General features: G+C 35.9%; 2 protein-coding genes across 2 annotated transcripts in view; one reads left to right on the plus strand and one right to left on the minus strand.

The window, feature by feature from the left end:
* The window catches only part of TAOK1 (TAO kinase 1), a 152048-nt gene that overhangs the window by 88188 nt on the left and 41445 nt on the right, over positions 1–22415 (minus strand). Inside the window, exon 2 of the mRNA XM_027568207.2 lies at positions 7913–8134. Within this exon, the coding sequence (XP_027424008.1) occupies positions 7913–8044 (132 nt within the window). The 5' untranslated portion in view covers positions 8045–8134. The remainder of the gene's footprint in view (positions 1–7912; positions 8135–22415) is intronic.
* On the plus strand, positions 5284–5786 carry LOC118356399 (60S ribosomal protein L27a-like). Its single transcript, XM_035724768.1, has one exon. The coding sequence runs from the start codon at positions 5289–5291 to the stop codon at positions 5733–5735; it is 447 nt and encodes a 148-aa protein (XP_035580661.1). The 5' UTR covers positions 5284–5288; the 3' UTR covers positions 5736–5786.

The raw sequence follows: 22415 nt of genomic DNA on the forward strand, positions 1-22415 counted from the left end.
CTCAACGTATACCTTCCCTATGATCCAACAATTCCATCCATACTTAAGAGAAATGAAAAATTGAGTCCCCAAAAAGATTTATAAATCAAAAGACTTGTAAGTCAAAAAAGGTTCTGAGATAAAGAAAGACATTATATACTAATAAAGGTTCAATACAGCAAGAAGATATAACAAGTATAAACATTTACAATACCTAATAACAGATCATTAAAATATATGAAGTAAAAATTGACAGAATTGAAAAGAGATATTAACAGTTCTACAATAACAGTTGGAGACTTTAATACCCCACTCATAATAATGGAGAGAACAACCAGACAGAAGATAAGCAAGGCAATAGAGAACTCAACACAATAAACCAACTAGATTTAATATACAGAACACTCTACCCAACAATATAGTACATATTCTTCTCAAGGGTACATGGGACAGTTTCCTAACGTATGTTAGGTCACAAATCAACTCTCAATAAATTTAAAAAGACAGATATCATACAAAGAATCTTCTCTGATCTCAATGTGATAAAGTTAGAAATTAGTAACAAAAAAAGGAAAACTAAGGGTGCCTGGGTGGTTCAGTCGGTGAAGCACCTGACTCTTGATTTCGGCTCAGGTCATGATCTCAGGGTTGTAAAACTGAGCCTCATGTCTCCCCCTTTCTGCCTCTCCCTCCGCACCCTCAAAAACAAAAAACCAGAAAACTACAAATTCACAAAGTTGGGGAATTTAAACAACATGCTTTTAAACAACAATGGATCAAAGAAGAAATCACAAGGGAAATTAGAAATACCTAGAGTTGAATGAAGACAAAAAATACAACATATCAAAACTTAAGGGGCCAAGTAAAAGAAATGCTCAGGAGGAAATTTGTAGCTATGAACACTTACATTAAAAAAAAAAAATTCTCAAATTAACAACCTAACTTTACAACTTAAAGAACTAGAAAAAGAACAACTAAACCCAAATTTAGCAGAAGGAAGTAAGTAATAAAGATTAAAGCAGAGATAAACAAAACAGAGAACAGAAAAATAAGAGGGAAAATCTATGAAATCAAAAGTTGGTTCCTCAAAAAGATCAACAAAATTGACAAACCTTTAAGCTAGATGGCCTAAGGAAGAAAGAGTACTAAAATCAGAAATTAACAAGGGGACATTACTACTGATTCTACAAAAATAAAAAGGATTTTAAGAGAGTACTATGAACAACTATATGCCAACAAATTAGATGAAAAGGGTAAATTCTGAAAAATATAAAACCTACCAAGACTAAGCCATGAAGAAACAGAAAATCTGAATAGTATGACTTATAAGTAGATTGAATCAGTAACCAAAAATTTCCCAATAAAGCAAAGCCCTGGACCCAGTGGGCTCCTAAAATTCAACAACAAGAAAACACACAACCTGATTTAAAAATGGGCCTAACATCCTGACACCTTACCAAAGAAAAAATCCAGATGGGAAATAAGCATATGTAAAGACAGTTCACATCATGTATTACAGGGAAATAGAAATTAAAACAATGAGATACTACTAGACACAATTAGAATGGCCAAAATGGAACACTGACAGTACCCTTTGGTACTGATGAGGATATGGAGCAACAAGAACTCTCATTCACTGCTGGTGGGAATGCAAAATGGTACAGTCCCTTTGTAAGATAGTTTGGTGGTTTCTTACAAAATTAAACATACTTTACCATGCAATCCAGCAATGGCACTCCTTGGTATTTACTCAAAGGAGGTGAAAACATATCCACACAAAAACCTGCACACAAAGGTTTTTTTCAAGGCAGTGAAATACTCTGTATGATGATGGGTACTTATCAAACGTTTGACTATACCCATAGAATTGTACAATATCAAGAGTGAACCCTAATGTAAACTACAGTGATTATGTCAATGTAGGTTCATCAGTTGTCTTCTGGTGAATACTGATAATGGGGGAGGCTATGCATGTGTGAGGGAAAGGACTATAGGAAATCTCTCTGTACCTTCCTTTCCATTTCGCTGTGAGCCTAACTAAAACTGCTCTAGAAAAATAAAGTCTTTTTTAAAAATGTTTTTAAATACCTCTACTTGAGGTGCCTAGGTGGCTCAGTCTGTGTTGGGCTCCCTGCTCGGCTGGAAGTCCGTATCTCCCTCTCCTTCTGCCCCTACCCTCAGTTCGTTCTGTAATGATCTCTCTAATGAGCTCTCTCTAAAAAATAAATAAAATCTTCTAAAGAAATAAAAAAATAAATATCTCTACTTAATTTAAAATCTTCATCTCAATTTCCTTAAGATGAAACTGTTCAAGTTTATAAAGTATTGCAACTTCACTTCTCAAGAGGAAGTATATGTATAAATATATTGTTTTAAGTTTTTATCTATTTACTTAAGTAATCTCCACACCCAATGTGGGGCTTGAACTCAGGACTCCACATCAAGAGTTGCATGCTCTTCCGACGGAACCAGCCATGCACCCCTATATATAAATCTTTTACTTGCTTATGGCAGTGTATTTTTAAACAATGAAAAAATTAACCTACTTTCTCCCATCAGTAAGTTTTATGCCAAAAGATGTCTTCTTTAACCTGTACAAGAAACTACCAAATAGATACACACCATAAAATATTTTCCACAGGGGTGCCTGGGTGGTTCAGTTGGTTAAGCAACAGACTTAATTTTGGCTCAGGTCACGATCTCAGGGTTGTGAGATCAAGCCCTGCGTCGGGCTCCATTCTGAACATGGGGCCTGCTTAAGATTCTCTCTCCCCTTCTCCCTCTGCCTCTTCCCACTTGTGCTCTGCTCTCTTTTGAAAAACAAACCAAAAAATCCCCAAAAAAGGCTCTTTAAATTAGTATTGCTTCTGGTTCTATTTTGTTTCTTCTCTGGGCCTACTTGGGCACTAATACCATATGGCTTTAACTATTGTGTTGTATTTTTTTTTAATTTATTAAATAAACGCTATACCCAATGTGGGGTTCAAATTCGTAACCCTGAGACCAAGAGTTGCATGCTCCACTGAATGAACCAGCTGGGCGCCTCTACTGTGTCATAGATTTTTAATAATTGATAATCCAAGGCTCCCTTCAATAGTCGCCTATTTAATACTCTTCATTATTTTCTAGGCTATTCACATTGCTTTATTCTCCTTTTCTTTTTCCCTCCAAACTAGCAAACATATTCATTAAGAGAAAATATAATGATGTTCATTACAGTATTATTTTTGTAGCAAAAAAAGGGAGGAGGGTTGAAAAACCTAAATATCTACTCATTTGGAATGATAAAGCAAATTATGATATATTGAATGGATATATAAAATCTGATACACTAGTTGTTATACATGTACACTTATTAATATGAAAAATAAGCAGCACTGTAAAAATTTTAAATAACAAATGATACCATTTTCATTTTAAAAATTAAATGGCAGGGGTGCCTGGGTGGCTCAGTGGTTAAGCATATGCCTTTGGCTCAGGACATGATCCCAGGTGCTGGGATCGAGCCCCATGTCGGGCTGCCTGCTCTGCAGGAAGCCTGCTTCTCCCTCTCCCGCTCCCCCTGCTTGTGTTCCCTCTCTCGCTGTATCTCTCTCTGTCAAATAAATAAAATCTTTAAAATAAACAAATAAATAAAAATTAAAAGGCAACTGAACAGTATATAAACACTACATGTTACAGATATATGTAGAATAAATAATTATCTCATTTTGCCCTGGACTATGAGGTTTCTAGGACATGGGACTTTCATCACTAAAACTGGGAGTCTTGGTTAAATTGAGATAACAGTCATCTTAGATATATGTACATTACTGAGAGGCTGAGAAGAGGTAAATGAAATATTATCAGTGGCTATCTGAAGGGAAAACAATTATAAGTAATGGTTTCTGTATGCTTTTCATTTTTCAGTTAAAGGTGATATAATACGCCCTTGTATGAACAAGCAAAGTTTACTAAGCATCTTTTAATGAAAATCTCAAACTACAATTATAGTTAAAATTCAAGAGAAAACAGACTTAGCTATACCAATAAAAAAGTAATGAGAGAAAAGCCAAATACTAAAACCAGGAATAAGCGGGAACATTACAACCAACCTACAGAAATAAAAAGGGTTATATGAGAATACTATTTACAACTGTACACCAATAAATTAGATAACCTAGATGAAACAAATTCCTAGAACCCACAAATAAAGTAACTTAAGAAAATAAAAAATAGCAAGAGACATTTAACAAGTAAGTACTTAAAAAGTAATCAAAAACAAAGTCCATAACCAGATTCCTTCCCTGTGAATTCTACCAAACAGTTAAAGAATTAACACCAATTGTTCCCCAACTCTTCCAAAAAATAAAAGAGAACACTTCCTAACTCAATGAGGCCAGTATTAGCCTGAGGCCAACACCAGACCAAGAAAATCACAAGAAAATTAGTGTCTCTTATGAATACAGATGTAAAAATCCTCAAAGTACTATCAAACCAAATCCAACAGCGTATTATATTATAAACATGACAAAGTGGAATTTATCCCAGAAATACAAGAGTGGTTCAATGTAACAAAATCAATAGTGTAGTATACTACATTAACAGAACAAAGGAGAAAAACCATATGATCATTTTAACTGATATCAAAAGGGTATATAACAGAGTGCAACAACCTTTCATGAAAAAGAAACACTCAAAAAATTAGAAATAGAAGGAACTTCCTCAATATGATAAAGGGCATTTAACAGCTGTTTCTATATACCAGCAATGAATAATCTGAAGAGAGAATTAAAGTAATTCCATTTACAACAGCATCTAAAATAACAACATACTGATGACTAAATTTAAGCAATGAATTAAAACACTTGTACACTGAAAACTATAAAACACTGCTGAACAAAATTAAAGAAGACCTAAATAAATGTTTAGAAGGGCATTTGTGTTCACAGATAATAAGACAATACTGGTTAAGATGCCAATACTACCAAGCATGATCTACAGATTTAAACAATTCATAAAAAAATTCCAACAGCAGAAATGGAAAAGCCAATCCTCAAATTCATATGGAATTGCAAGGGGCCCCAAAAAGCCAATTCTTTAAAAAGAATAAAGTTATCCCTGATCTTATACTACAAAGATACAGTAATCAAAACTGTAGATACTAGCATAAAGATGGATACGCAGACAAATGGAAAAGAACTGAGAGTTCAGAAATAAACCTATACAATGTGACCAATTGATTCCACAAAAATGTCAAGACAATTCAACGGGGAAAGAATAGTCTCTTTAATAGAGGGCACCAGAGCTTTTCCGTCTGAGCTGCTGACATGCCATCCAGACTGAGGAAGACCCGGAAACTTCGAGGCCACGTGAGCCACAGCCACGGCCGCATCGGCAAGCACCGGAAGCACCCAGGAGGCCGGGGTAATGCTGGTGGCATGCATCACCACAGGATCAACTTCGACAAATATCACCCAGGATACTTTGGAAAAGTTGGTATGAGACATTACCACTTAAAGAGGAACCAGAGCTTCTGCCCAACTGTCAACCTTGATAAACTGTGGACCTTGGTCAGTGAGCAGACACGGGTAAATGCTGCCAAAAACAAGACTGGAGCTGCTCCTATCATTGATGTGGTGCGATCGGGCTACTACAAAGTTTTGGGAAAGGGAAAACTCCCAAAACAGCCTGTCATCGTGAAGGCCAAATTCTTCAGTAGAAGAGCAGAGGAGAAGATTAAGGGTGTCGGGGGCGCCTGCGTTCTAGTAGCTTGAAGCCACATTTGAGGGCGTTCATTAAATGCTAACAAGTGCTTTTCTCTTCTGGTCTGGGTGTAAATGCTTTAGCACCCCTACCTCCTTACCTGTACATCAGAAATCCACCTAACAGATTCTAGGAGTAAGGGTATGAGGGCCTGAGACCCTCTGCCAACTCCCCTCAGAAAGTGTGAAAGAGAGCACCAGCACTTAGAGGACTTGGCCCAATACCTAACTTGAACATTTTCATTTATAACATGAGAATGATAGCACATGTAGTTGAAAGGCCAGTTTGCATTGTATATTCTGAATTTACAATGAGGGGGGAGAACACACTTTTTAACTGTAGTACAGGGCGCCTGGGTGGCTCAGTTGGTTAAGCGACTGCCTTCGGCTCAGGTCATGATCCTGGAGTCCCGGGATCGAGTCCCACATCGGGCTCCCTGCTCAGCAGGGAGTCTGCTTCTCCCCTCTGACCCTCTTCCCTCTTGTGTTCTCTCTCTCATTCTCTCTCTCTCAAATAAAGAAAATCTTTAAAAAAAAAAAAAAATAGAGGGCACCAGAACAACTGGATTTCCACATACAAAAGAATGAAGTTGGACCTTTACCTCACAACATACACAAAAATTAACTCAAAATGAATCAATGACCTATAAATAAGAGCTAAGACCATAAAACTCTTAGAAGAAAACATAAGGGTAAATCTTCATGACCTTGGATTTCACACTGGATTCTTAGACATGACACCAAAAGCATAAGTAACAATGACAAAAAATAGACCAACTGGACTTAATCCAAATTTAAAACTTCTGTACATCAAAGGACATCATCAAGAAAGTGAAAAGATGAGCTACAGAATGGGAGAAAATATTTGCGAATCGTCTATCTGATAAGGAATTAATATTCAGAATACATAAAGAACCCTTACAACTCAACAAGGAGACAAACAATCCAAATTTTAAAATGGGCAAAGGATTTGAATAGACATTTCTCCAGAGAAGATATACAAATGGCCAATAAGCACATGAAAAGATGCCCAACATTATTAGTCAATAGGGAAATATAAATCAAAACATCAAGATACTACTTCACACCAAGTAGGATAGCTATAATCAAAATAACAAAAAATAACAGGCATTTGCGAGGACGTGGAGTAATTGGAACTCTGGTAAACTGCTGGTGAGAATGCAAACAGTGCAGCCTTTATGGTGCAGTCTGGCAGTTTCTCAAAAAGTTAAACATAAAATTACCATGTGATCTAGTATTTTCACTCCTAGGTACACACCCAAATTTGAAAACAGTGACTCAAACAGATATTTGTACACGAATGTTCATTACAGCATTTATTCACAATAGCCAAAAGGTGGACATGATCTTGTGTCCATCAACAAATGAATGGATAAACAAACCATGATATAGTCATACAATGGGTTATTATTCGGCTATAAAAAGGAATGAAGTACTGAAACATGCTACAACATGGCTGACCTGTAAAATGTTATGCTATACATTATGCTAATAGATATAAGCTATAAACAAAAGTACAAATATTGTATGATTCCATTCGTGTGAAATACCTAGAATAGGCAAATTCATAGATAAAACCAGATTAGAGGTTAGGTAGAGGGAGAAGGAGGAGTTGTTGCTAATAAATACAGAGCTTCTATTTGGGGTGATGAAAAAGTTTTGGAAATAATGGTAATGGTTGTACAACATTGTGAGCATAATTAACACTACAAATTGTACACTTAAAAATGGTTAAAATGGCAAATCTGATGGTTCTTTTAGCACAACACACACACATATACACACAAGAGGAAAAGACTTTGGTACATAACCTTCGGTCAAATAATTCTAGATTTTCATAACACTAAAATGGACTGTGTATGAGACTTTACAGAAGTCAGTATTCTGTAATATTTAATTTTAAAGTAATACAAGTCATTAGACTCCTCAAACCACTGTGCTAAAATGTTAAACCATATGTAAGTTAAAACAAAATTCTTTCCCATTTTTTCAATAATCCAAGAAGCTCAATAAATAAAACTACCTATTTTCATATTATACACATATATGTATGCAAGTGATTATAAAACGGACTATTGCCTATGTTTCTTTATATTATTGTTTTTTTCCCTGCTGGGGCTAGATATTAAGTAAATGCCAGTCACTGACATTAAGCCTTTAACACTTACAAAATACACTGCTCCAAAGCTTCCATGGCCAATTTCTCTGAGATCTGTGAAGAGCTTTTCTGGATCTTCTTTGAAAAAGAGCTCTGCAATTTCAGGGTCCTTCAGGCTGCCCGCTCGGTTAGTTGATGGCATCCTGCTGGGCAATCAGTTCTCTGATTCTAATTTTATACTGCTATCCCAATCCTTGGTTCATCTGTATGAATGAAGCCACGTTGGCATAAACTATTGTAGAGAAATAAGAAAAGAAAAAAGTCAGGAAAAGCAAAAGCTGCTAAGAATAATTAGTATAAGATCATTTTCTGACAGCATATACAAAAACTATCTCAGGTCTAGATTTTCACTGAGAAGGAAATGTGGTCTACTAGTTCCTCAACCTGGCTCATCATCACAATCACCTGTGGTACTTTAAGAAAACACAGATTCTTAATATCCATACTATATATGTATATACTACATATAGACTTTTAAAAATTAAACAAATCTTATGTCTTAGAAGTCTTTCTGTATCTGTACTTAAAGATTTACCTAATCCAGATGCAGTGCACCCTCAAAGAGCTAACACATAAGCTATCAAAACTGCACAGCAACTTAAGACGTACCAATACTATGTCTCTAACACCAAGAAGATTCCCATCTATTAATGATATTCAAATATAAGAAAATATACAAAAGATTTAATTCAGTAAGTCGTTTCTTTTCCTTTCAGATACCATTTGCCAATGTTTAATCAACTCTAATACAGACATTCCAAAGAAAACTACAATGGGAGAAAGTAATAAATTTCACACAGATAACTGTTTCCCCATAAACCTGATTCACATTAAAATATGGCCTTTATCAAATCTGCATCATTAGATAAGTAGATACTATAGATAACTGGTAAATTCCCTGGTGTTGTGTTATCAGTTCCTCTATATCTGATTACTCAATTTTATAAAAACAGCTGTCATAACTGAGAGGCTTCAGAACCTGGGTTCTGGAATGACACTGCCTGAACATGAATCCTGGCAACACTACAAACTGTGAGCTTGGGTAGCCTCATTTTCCTAATCTATACACTGAAAATAACCTATTTCATAGAATGGGATAGCATCCTCCAGAAAATCAGAGAAATAAGAAATAATGAACATTTACTTTATAAAATAATAAAAAATAACTATGGTATCATTTAGAATACTAAAAACAGGACAAGGAAATCAATAATCTAAAAGACAGTCCAGAATCAAACCCGTGTATGTCTGTCTTGGAATTCAGCCTACAACTAAAGAAGAAGAAATAAATGTTGAGAAAATTGAGAACCCATTCAGAAAAAATATACAAAAATTATAATCTTATCACATATCTTATGTAAACATTACTGCTAAGTGGCTTAAGAGACATCCCAAATAAATGAGGAAAAAATGAATTTGAGACCTGTTCCTCAAACTTAACACCAGAATTACATATGGGTCAGAAATACAAACATAAGAAATGAAACTGGGGTGTCTGGCTGGCTCGATAAGAATATGTGATTCCTGATCTTGGGGTCATGAGTTTGAGTCCCACGGTGGGTGAAGAGATTACTTAAATAAATACAATTTTAAAAAATGAAATTATATATAAGTACTAGAAGTAAGTTCCTCCATAATCAGGGATTGAGGAAACTTTCCTATGATCCAAATCCAAAACAACAATGACAAAGACTGGTATGTATTTAAAAGTATAAAAAAAAAAAAAATTGGGACAAGGGACCATAGAAAAAGACACTCCAAACAAAAAGATAAAAGAGGGGCGCCTGGGTGGCTCAGTCATTAAGCGTCTGCCTTTGGCTCAGGTCATGATCCCGGGGTCCTGGGATTGAGCCCCGCATCAGGCTCCCTCCTCGGTGGGAAGCCTGCTTCTCCCTCTCCCACTCCTCCTGCTTGTGTTCCCTCTCTCGCTGTCTCTGTCAAATAAATAAAATCTTAAAAAAAAAAAAGATAAAAGATAAACTTGGAAAAAAGTTTGAAACTTATGTTTACAAAGGGTTAATAGCCCTAATATGTAAAAAGTTAAAGACAATCTGATATCCTTAATACCTGAAAAGTTTCTGAAAACAGCAAAGAAAAAATACAGCAGATATGCATAGTTCACAGAAAAAAAAATTATTCTTAAATTAACAACTTTAAAAAATTAAATTGCTTAGGGGTGCCTGGGTGGCCAGTCAGTTAGGCGTCTGCCTTTGGCTGGGGTCATGATCTCAGGGTCCTGGGATCGAGCCCCACATCCACTTCTCCCTCTGCCTCCCCCCCAGCTTGTGCTCTCTCTCTCACTCACTCTCTCCCTCTCTCTCTAATAAATAAAGAAAACGTTTAAAAAAAATTAAATTGCTTAAATCTAACCATTAAATATATGAAAATATGTTCAAAATCACACCAAGTAAGAGAAATACAAATTAAAACTATACTAAGATTTCATTTTGTACCTATCAGAAAGGCAAAAACTCACCACATGCTGATGGTGGGGTGAAGGGAAATATGTAGGCACTCATCATTAATAGCGGTAATGAAAAAACAGTACAAACCCTATGGAGAAAAATCTAGCAAAAACATATATGCACTTATCATTTCACACAAAAATACCACTTTAAGGAATCGATTACAAAAGATACTTATAGAAAACATAAGAAATGATAAATGCACAAGGTCAGGAACTGGAAATCATTACATGGGACTATAAAATGGTACAACCGTTTTGGAAAACTGTTTAGCAGATGCTTATCAAGAAAAATAAACATTTACTATATGAAGGAGCAATTCCTGAACTAGCTGTCATTTATTCAAAGAAAAGAAGACAAAGGCACACAAAAACTTGCATACAGTAGCTTTATTCATATAGTCCAAAACTGCAAATAATACAAACATATATCAACAAATAAATGTGTAATAGAATTGTGGTATACTCACACAATGAAATACTATTCACAGCAATAAAAACGAATAAACTACTAATACACGCAGGAACACAAATGAGTATCAAAAGCATTATGCTCACCCAGCAAAAGAAGCCAGAAGAAACAAGAGTATGTACTTAATGATTTCCCTGTTAAATTCTCAAACAGGTAAAACTAGTCTAAAGTAATAGATCCATGGATACTTGGGGTGGGTATGGGGGACAAAAGGGTCCAAAGGAGCTTCTGGAGGTGACAGAATGTTCTATAAATTGAGGTAGTGAATTATGTAAGTATATACACTTTTATCGTGTATTACATTATGTAATTGGGCTGTAAAACTACAACTGAACACTTAAAATGGATGCATTTCAACCATATGTAAATGATACTTCAATGAAATTAACTTTAAAAAATTACATGGCTTGGGGCGCCTGGGTGGCTGAGGCGTTAAGCGCCTGCCTTCAGCTCAAGTCATGATCCCAGGGTCCTGGAATCGAGCCCTGCATCGGGCTCCCTGCTCCACGGGAAGCCTGCTTCTCCCTCTCCCACTCCCCCTGCTTGTGTTCCCTCTCTCGCTATGTCTCTCTCTGTCAAATAAATAAATAAAATCTTAAAAAAAAAATTAAATGGCTTAAATCTAAGTACCATATACACATATATAAAATCTAAGTACCAAGAGTGCCTGGGTGGCTCAGTCGGGTTAAGCGTCTGGCCTTCGGCTGAGGTCATGATCCCAGGGTACTGGGATTGAGCCCCGCATCAGGCTCCCTGCTCAGAGGGGAGCCTGCTTCTCCTTCTCCCTCTGCCTGGGGCTCCCCCTGCTTGTGCTCTCTTTCTCTCTCTCTCTCTCTGCCAAATAAATAAAATCTTTTTTTTTTAAACCTAAGTACCATATATATGATCTCTTGCATGTGCAATCCCTATATATAGTACAAATTTCTGAACTAGGTATAGAAGGATACATATTGAAATGTTAATATTTTCTGTGATAAAGTAGAGCCATGAAAAGCATTATTTATTAGCCTACACATCTGTATTATGTGAATTTTTATAGCGACTGCTTTTATAATTTTAAGAAATCTACAGTGTACTTTAAATTTGAGAAAAATAAAATAGAACATTTTTAGAACTAGAAGAATACATACTCTGACTAGGGAGAACATCCAAAAGGCTATCCACATTTTTTTAAGTTCACAAAAGACTTACGCATTTTACAATTTTGTATGTCAAAAAAAACTGAGTCAAACACAAAAACTGTAACTTCCAGAGCAAACAAAATTAAGGATTAACATTCCTTAAATATATAGATCATCATTCAAATTAGTCAGAAAGTAGCTAATTCACCAACATATAAATAAATGGCCAAAGGATATATATCAGCATTGCATAAACAAGTAATATAAATTACTGGGGAGAGAAGTTAAAACTTGAGGGGTATGACCATGAGTTTTGGATTCTCTTTTCCTCCTTTAACTCCTGGAAGCTTTGACCTAAGAGTGGCCTGAATTACAGCAAGGAAACCCATAAAGAAATCCCCTCTTTCCATCTAAAGGACCAGTAAAAGGAGATCCTATGATCTAGAGATTGTGGGGGGAAAAGCCATTATTTTCTCTTTTCTCTCCTCAGCCACAGAACTGCACTGCCCCAGCAACAGAAAAAAACAAACAAAAAAAACAAAAACAAAAACAAAACACCTCTTTGGCCAGAAAAATTGGAAAATAGGGCCACTATTGGTCCAAAAAGTATGAGGGGAATTCCCATTATTTTTTTAAACTCCTCTCTTCTTTCCCTATTTCACTTAAGGGGAGCCCCAGTTATGGGGAACCGTATAATGCACAGGTCTAGAGGCTCAGAGAAAAACGTGTTTTCTGATCAGAAGAACCAGGGAAAAGTCCACTGGAAACTGAAGAGTAAATGGAGGAAAATCATGGAGGAGAGCTGGAAAAGACATCCCTAATTCTTTTATTTTGGTATAAGCCAACAAAACAAAGACTGATTTGCATTTGTGTAAAGTAGACTCAAAGAAGCATAGCAAAGGCTACACTAGAGACAACTAATCTATAATATAAACCACTGCCAAGTCTCATTCTATCATTGAGAGGCACACAGAGGGCAAATCCAAAGAGCACAGCAAAGGTTGTGGAAATAGAACTCATACTGGAACCACCACTCACAGAAAGTGAGAGAGAACTTCCCATTTAAACCAGTTGGTGTCTACTAAAACAAAACAACCAACATTCTCTAGAGCATATTAATAGAACTCAGAAATGACAACATAATATTCACAATGTCCAAGATAAAATCCAAAATTATTCTACATGCAAAAACAATACACACACACACACACAAAACTGGTAAATGTCACAAATTATCAAGGGAAGAGACGACCAACAGATGCCTACTTTGAGATGACTCATGTTGGAATTACCACACAAAGACTTTAAAGCAGTTATTATAACCATAACAAATGAGGTAATGGTTAACATTCTGGAAACAACTGAAAAGATGTTAAGTTCTTAGCAGAGAAATACAAATAATGTTTTTTAAATCACATGAAAAATTTAGAACTGAAAAATACAGTATCACAAATGAGAGGTCCCTGGCTGGCACAGTCTGTACAGCATGTAACTCTCGATCTTGGGGTCATGAGTTCAAATCCCACGTTAGGCATATAACTTACTTAAAAAAAAAAAAGGAAGAAAAAAAAACCTCATTGCATGGGCTCAAATGCACAACAGAGATGACAGAGGAAAGAGTTACTAAACTTTAAGACAGAAATTAATGAAACTAAAGAACAGAGGATAAAAGATTGAAAAAAATGAATAGAGCCTGAGTGACTAGTTGGACAGTATCAAATTGTCTATGTTTCAAACCACTGGTGTTATTAAGGAAAGGAAAAATAAATTGGTAGAGAAAAAAAATTTTTTTAGTAATGTCTGAAAACTTGACAGATTTGACAAAAGACATAAATTTAGAGATTCGAAAAGCTCAACAAACCCCAAACAGGGCAAATTCAAAGAAAATCAGGCTAGACACCTAATCAAAATATTAGAAAAAGATAAACTAAAATTTGAATGACAAGAGATTTTTGTGTAAAAAACAGTCCACAGAAAGTGGAATAATATCTTTAAGGTTATAAAAGGAAAGAATTACCAACCCAGAACCTAATTCTTTATCTAGCATTAGTCTTCTACAAGAATAATGGAGGGGGGGTTCTTACATGCTACAAAACCAAAACAATCTGTTGCTAGCAGACTTACTTTAAAAGAAATGCAAAATACTAAACAAAAGAAAGTTAGAGTAGCTACATTAGTATCAGACAAAATAGACTTCGGAACTAAGAAAATCACAAGGGATGAAAAGGAACATTATATAATGATTATGATTCCATTCATCAAATCCCAAATTTTTCTTCACCTGACAAAAGAGCTTCAAATTCATGAAGCAAAAATTGATACACTGGGAGACTCCAACACTCCTCTCTCAGAAATTTAAAGAAAAAATCTGAAAATATATAGAACAACACTATCAACCAAGTTTACCTAATGACATTTCTAGAATACTCTACTTGACAAAAACAGAATATACACTCTTTTCACGAGCACATATGATATTCACACTAAGATTACATTCTGGGGGCGCCTGGGTGGCTCAGTTGTTAAGCGTCTGCCTTTGGCTCAGGTCATGGTCCCAGGGTCCTGGGATTGAGCCCCGCATCGGGCTCCCTGTTCAGCAGGAAGCCTGCTTCTCCCTCTCCCACCCCCTCTGCTTGTGTTCCCTCTCTCACTGTGTCTCTCTCTGTGAAATAAATAAATAAAATCTTTAAAAAAAAAAAAAAAGATTGCATTCTGGGACATAAAACAAATCTTAACAAGCATAAAAAAATTTCAATTCATACAAAATACATTATCTAACCATAGTGTAATTACATTTAAAGTCAGTAACAAATATATAACTTTTTAAAAAAAAGATTTTATTTATTTATTTGTAAAAGAGAGGACAAGCAGGGGAAGCATCAGGTAGAGAGAGAAGCAGGCTCCTAAGGCGGCACTCGATCCTAGCACCCTGGGATCATGACCTGAGCTAAGGTAGACACTTAACCCACTGAGCCAACCAGGCGTCCCCCAACATATAACTTTTTAAAAAACCCACAAAATTTGGAAATTAAACACACTACTACATAATCCATGGGTCAATAAATGAGTTTCAGGGGAAATCAGAAAAGAATACAAATTTGGGGCACCTGGCTGGCTCAGTCTAAAGAGCATGCAACTCTTGGTCTTGGGATTGTGAGTTCGGGCCCCACATTCAGTGTAGAGATTACTTAAAAATAGAATTTAAAAAAAGAATACAAATTGAAAGAAAATAAAAAAAACAACATAAAACGTGTAGGCTACAACTAATACAGTGCTTACAAAGAAATTTAAGGCACTAAATCTATATTAGAAAAAAAAGATTTCAAATAAATAATCACACTTCTATCTTAAGAATCTAGAGGGGGCATCTGGATGGCTCAGTCAGTTAAGTATCCAATTCTCTTTTTTTTTCTCTTGATCTCAGCGCAGGTCTTGATCTCAGGGTTGTGAGTTCAAGCCCCGCACTGGGCTCCACAATGGGCATGGAGCTTACATTAAAAAAAAAAAAAAAAACAGTAAGAGAAAAGCAAATAAAACCAAAAATAGGGGCACCTGGGTAGCACAGTTGGTTAAGCATCAGACTCCTGGTTTCAGCTCAGGTGGTGATCTCAGGATGGTAAGAGTGAGCCCTGTGTGGGGCTCTGCGCTCAGTTCAGAATTTGCTTGAGATTCTCTCTCCCTCTGCCTCTCCCCACCTCTCTAAAATAAATGAATAAATCTTTTTTTAAAAACCCAAAAATAAATATAAGAAAGGAAATATTAAAGAAACAAGAATAGAAATCAATGAAATTAGAAAACAAAAAGCCAATATAGAAAAATCAATAAAACCAAGAGATGGTTCCTTTGGGTAATAAAAAAAAAAAATCAACAAAACTGAAAGACCTCTGCCAAACTAACCAAGGAAAACAAGAACAGACACAAGTTAGCAAAAACAGAAATCAAAGGGGAAATATTACTACATACTCTTAGAACACTGAAAGGAAGAAGGAATAGCTCTAAGTTCCTGAATTTAATTCACCATTCTAAACAGACTAAAGAAAAAAGAAACACACGATCATATCAACAGAGGCAGAAAAGGATTTGACAAATCCAACATCCATTTATGATAAAAACATTAAAAAAAACTAGGACTAGAAGGGAACATCATTGGGATGCCTTGGTGGCTCAGTCAGTTAAACGTCTGACTTCGGCTCTGGTGATGATCCCGGGGTCCTGGGATCGAGCCCCACGTCGGGCTCCCTGCTCAGCAGGGGGCCTGCTGCTCCCTCTGCCTGCTGCTCCCCCTGCTGTGCACATGCGTGTGCGCACGCTCTCTCTCTCTCTCTCTCTCTCTCACAATAAATAAATAAAATCTTAAAAAAAAAAAAAAAGGGAACATCATTAACCTGGCTAAGGGTATCTACCAAAAACCTACAGCTAACATCTTCATGATTAAGACTAAAAGATTTCCCCTAATGATTAGAAACTAAGTAAGGATGTCTATTCTAATCACTCCCCTTCAACATCGTACTAGAAGTTCAACCATGCAATAAAGGAAAGAAAAAGAAAAGAAATACATAATAGAAAGAAAGAAAACTCTCTAGTTGCTGACATTACTGTGTACATGAAAAATTCCAAGGAATATACAAAATAGTAAAAGAAGAAAAAGAAATATTTAGATATGTCTAAAAGTATTTGGATAGAATTTACATAGAAAGAACAATAAATGGGGTGCCTGGCTATCTCAGAGCATGCAACTCTTGATTTCAGGGTCACGAGTTAAAGCCCCACCCTGGGCAGAGAGCTTACTTAAAAAAAGAAAAGAAAAAGAAAGGGAAAAAAAAATTAAATGGAGAGATGTACCATGTTAATGGACTAAATGATTCAGTACTGCTGAGGTCATTCCTCCCCAAAATGGTCCAAAAATTCATTGATTCATAGATTCAATATAATCTCAGGCAAAATTCAACAGAATTTTTTTTTTGCAGATATCAACAGATTCTAAAATGTACATGAAAAGGTAAAGAACCAAATTAGTCAAAACAATTTTTAAAAAGCAGAATAGAGTTGAGGGACTCACACTACCAGATTTCAAGACTTAATACAAAGCTACAATAATCAAGATGGTGTAGGGGCGCCTGGGTGGCTCAGTCGTTAAGCGTCTGCCTTCGGCTCAGGTCATGATCCCAGGGTCCTGGGATTGAGCCCCACATCAGGCTCCCTGCTCAGTGGGAAGCCTGCTTCTCCCTCTCCCACTCCCCCTGCTTGTGTTCACTCTCTCGCTGTCTGTCAAATAAATAAATAAAATCTTAAAAAAAAAAGATGGTGTAATAATGATAAAAGGATAGACACATAGTCCAATGAAACAAAACAGAAGTTCAGAAACAGACCCTCATGAATACGGTCAATTGATTCTTGACAAAGGTACAACAGAGAAAAGATCTCTCTTGAAAATGGCACCATAAAAATTAGACATCCATACGCATAAAAATGAAGTTTGCCTCACACCTTAAAGAAAAATTAACTCAAAATGGTCCATTTATCTCAATGTAAAAAGTTAACACTTTAAATAAAACATTTAGAAGACGATGCAGGAGAAAATCACTGCAACCTTAGGTTAGATATAACACCAAAATGTAATCCATAAAAAAGGCAAAATTGATGTGGCCTTCACCAAAATTAAAAACGTTTACTCTTCCAAATGACACTTTTAAAAGAATAAAGTCAAGCCAAAGGCTGCTAAAAAATTATTTTCAAATCACATGTCTAGAAAAGCATTTGTATCTGAAATCTATAAAGAATTCTCAAAACTCAATAATGGGGTACAGGAATGCACACTTAGATGATGAAACTATAAAGAAACTCCCAGAAGTTTTTACTGTAGTAAATGTCAGGATAGCAGTTACTTTAGGAAAAAGAAGGGGCTGTGACTGGGCTGAAACATAAGGAGGAACATCTAGAATGGCTAGCAAAGTTCCATTTCTTGTCTTAGGTAGTGATTATAAAGGAATTTTATTTATAATTCATTAAGTTATGTTTGCCAAATTTCTGGATCTGCTTGATTTTATAATAAATGAAAACAAAAATTATATATACTGTAGTTTTCACAAAGAAGGCAATACAACCAAGTGGTATAGATTATTTTTAGGTAGTTATGGTCAGTATTATGGACAACATTCACAAGTCTATACTTTCCTTATATTCTAAATTTTCAAATAATAATCACATGTTCAACTTCCACAACCAGAAAAAAAGATAAAGAAAAAATATCCACCATTTGCACACATTCTTTGGGCTGTGAGAAGACAGAAAAAAAAATGAAAAATTAAATGAACACAAATAAGACAACTCCAATGCTAGGAATCCCTGAAATACTCCATTACACTGTTAGGCTAGAGTTTATCGTATTCATTGCATAACTGCTTTTCTGTACATCCTCAAATTCCCAAAAATAAGGTACTTTATTATAAAAGTTAGCACAATCTTGGTTGCCCTGCACCCATTCAGAATATTGCTACAACAGAGTCATCAATGTTAAAACTGACAAAGGCACTTGGATTTGAGTCTTATCCATTTTAAAAATCTGTCATGAATAAATACAGGAAAAGAAATAGCACAGAGGAGTTTTCACAGCAACCCTAATCATAAGCTCTATTATTTCTCCAGTATGCTAAAAATGATTATTAGGTACATGAATACCCAACACACAGGACTAATACAATCAGATAAACTACAAGTCAGGTTTAAAAGATATAAATATTTATAAGTTCTTAAAGATATTATGAGACTATACATGAAATCTTCTTAAAAAAAAAACAAAACAGCCTGTTAGGTTACATTTTTTAAATGGAAAAAATATCATTACAGTAACTTATATCCTTCTTACTAAAAGAGAACAGTAAAAGGAAATTAACAATCCTATAAACAGCAAATGAGATCTTGTTTCTGGTTCCATAAAAAATAGACCAAAGAAGCTTATCATTTATTAGGTTACTTAGGCTTGAATGTAAAAGACATAAACAATTTTTATGGTCGGTACCATTTTGTTCAATCCTGAAACATTTACCTAAGAAAGCCCAATGGAAGTAGAATAAAAAATCCAATATAATTTATTTTAAAATCTCAGATCAAATTATGATTTTCAAAATTAAGTAACTGTTCCACATTTGTAAAACAAAGTCAAATAACTGACAATAACATCAGTCAAAGCAACAGAAAGATGATGGGGGAAGGGTACTGATAATCACAGCACATTCAGTATTACTTGAGGAATGCTCCTTGAAGTGATGTCATGCTATTCCATCTTTTAAGAACCTTCAGATTTTCACAAAAAGGACATTGTTGGTCTTGAGCAACTGCTTCAATACCATAAAGCCCTTTTTCCTACATCTGTTAATCAGAGGAGTCAGGCTTAGAAAACAGCCAACTCAAACATTCAATCCCTTTAGAGAAAGAAAAATTGTCCCTTTACACAGTCTAACTGGAACAATACATAGATAAAATGTAACTGATAAGATTGTATAATTAAGGACTTTCTTGAAAAGAATATTACTTTATCTCTCTTCAAAAATTAAAAAAAAGTAATACATGTATTTGGGGAACAAAACTTTTGAAAGGTAGAAAGGATTCACAAGAAAAAAAATACAAGTCTCCCAAATACGTATTTCTGACATATCCTTGCATAGATTACCTGTGTGTGATGGTTAATAACCTATAATGGCCTCCAAGTGTTCAAGTGAAAAAGTTGCACATCTCTCATTTTAAAATCAAAAGCTAGAAATGATTAAGCTAAATGAGGAAGGCTCGTCAAAAGCAAAGAAAGGCTAAGAGCGAGAGCTCTTGTGCCAAAAAGCCAAGTTATGAATGTAAAGGAAAAGTTCTTGAAGGGAATTAAAAGTGTTACTCCAGTGAACCCATGAATGGTAAGAAAGGGAAATAACTTTATTGCTGATATGAAGAAAGGTGTTTTGGGGTTGTTGAGGTTTTGTTTTCTTTTTGGTATACTGTTCTTGTTGTTCCTTTTTCTTTTTAAACTATAGTTGACACACAATGTTACATTAGTTTCAGGTGTACAACATAGTAATTCAGCAAGTCTATACATTATTCTTTTTTTTTTATTTTTTTTAATTTATTTATTTGAGAGAGAGAGAGAGAGAGAAACAGCATGAGAGGGAGAGGGTCAGAGGGAGAAGCAGGCTCCCCGCTGAGCCGGGAGCCCGATGTGGGACTCGATCCCGGGACTCCGGGATCATGACCTGAGCCGAAGGCAGTCGCTTAACCAACTGAGCCACCCAGGCGCCCAAGTCTATACATTATTCTATGCTCACCACAAGTGTAGCTATGTCACCACAGAAAACTATTACAATACCATTGACTTTATTTCCTATGTTGTATCCTCTGTCCCTCTGACTTATTCATTCCCTAATTGGAAGCCTGTATCTCCCACTCTGGTTCACCCATTTTGCCCATTCCACCACCCACTCCCCTCTGGCAACTGCCAATTTGTTCTCTGTATTTATGGGTTTGTTTCTGCTTTTTGTCAGCTTGTTTATTAATTTACCTTTATATTCTACATACAAGTGAAATCATGTTATTTGTCTTTCTCTCACTTATTTCACTTATTTGTCTTTCTCTGACTTATACCCTCTAGGTCCATCTATGATGTTGCAAATAACAAGATCTCATTCTTTTCTACAGCTTAGTAATATACCATTGTATATGTATGCCACAACTTCTTAATCCATTCATGTATCGATAGATACTTGGACTGCTTCCACATCTTGGCTATTGTAAATAATGGTGCAATAAGCATAGGGATGCATTATCTTTTCAAATTAGTGTTTTCATTTTCTTTGGCTAAATACCCAGTAGTGGAATTACTGGATCATATAGTATACTTCTAGTTTTAATTTTTTGAGGAATTTCCACAGCAGTTGCAGTTTTATATTTCACCAACAGTGTACAAGGGATCCTTTTTCTCCACATCCTCACCAACACTTATTTGTCTTTTTTTTTTCCCCCAATATTTTTAAGTACACCCAATGTGGGGCTCGAACTCACAATCCCAAGATCAAGAGTCACATGCTCCACCGACTGAGCCAGCCAGGACCACCAGTTTCTTGTCTTTTTGATGCTAGCCATTCTGGTAAGTATGAGGTGATATCTCATTGTGGTTTTGATTTGCATTTCCCTGATGATGAGTAATGTTGGGCATCTTTTCACATGTCTATTGGCCATCTGTATATCTTCCTTGGAAAAATGTCTATTCAGTTCCTCTGCCCATTTTTACATCAGATTATTTGGGGTGTTTTTGTGTTGAATTGTATAAGTTCTTTATATATTCTGGATACTAACATGATATAGAGAAAGTTTTTGTGGTTTGGATAGAAAATCAAACCAGCCACAACATTCCCTTAAGCAAAGCCTAACCCAGAGCAAGGCCCTAACTCTTTTCAATTGTATGAAGTCTGAGAGAGTTGGGGAAGCTGCAGAAGAAAAGTTTTAAGCTAGCAGAAGTTGGCTCATGTTTAAGGAAAGCAGCTGTTTCCATACATAAAAGCGCAAGGTTGAAGCAGCAAGTGCTGATGTAGAAGCTACAGCAAGTTATTCAGAAGATCTAGCTAAGATAATTAATGAAGGCAGCTACACTAAAAACAACAGATTTTCAATGTTGATTAAGCAGCCTTATATCAGAAGAAGATGCCTTCTAGGACTTTCAAAGCTAGAGAGGAGAAGTCACTTCCCTGGGCCAATGCAGCTGGTAACTACAGGCTGAAGCCAATGCTCACTGACTGTTCTGAAAGTCCTAATGCCTTTAAGAAGTATGGTAAATCTACTCTGCCTGTGGTCTATAAATGGAACAAAGCCTGGATGACAGCACATCTGTTTACAACATGGTTTACTGAGTATTTTAAGCCCATTGTTGAGACCAATTGCTCAGAAAAAAAAAAAATTCCTTTCAAAATATCACTGCTCATTGACAATGCATCTGGTCACCCAAGTACACAGAGACGTGCAATGAGATTAATGTTGTTTTCACATCTGCTAATACAACATCCATTCTGCAGCCCATGGACCAAAGAGTAATTTCGACATACAAGTCTTATGATTTGAAAAAACAATTTGTAGGGACACACCTGGGTGGCTCCATCAGTTAAGCATTTGACTCTTGATTTCGGCTCATGTCATGATCTCATGATTTCCTGGGACTGAGCCCTGCCTCGGGCTCTGCACTCAGTGGGGAGTCTACTTGAAGATTCTCCCCCTCTGCCCTTCCCCCCACTTGCACACTCACCCTCCCCAAAGTAAATATATTAATCTTTAAAAAAAAAAGTTTGTAAAGCTGTAAGCGCCATAGATAGTGATTAGTCTGATGGATCTAGGTAAAGTAAATCAAAAACTTTGTGGAAAGGATTCATCATTGTAGATGCCATTAAGAATATTTGTGATTCATGGGAAGAGGTCAAAATATCAACAC

The sequence above is a fragment of the Zalophus californianus genome, chromosome 16 (assembly GCF_009762305.2).
Source record: "Zalophus californianus isolate mZalCal1 chromosome 16, mZalCal1.pri.v2, whole genome shotgun sequence".
Lineage (NCBI taxonomy): Eukaryota > Metazoa > Chordata > Mammalia > Carnivora > Otariidae > Zalophus > Zalophus californianus.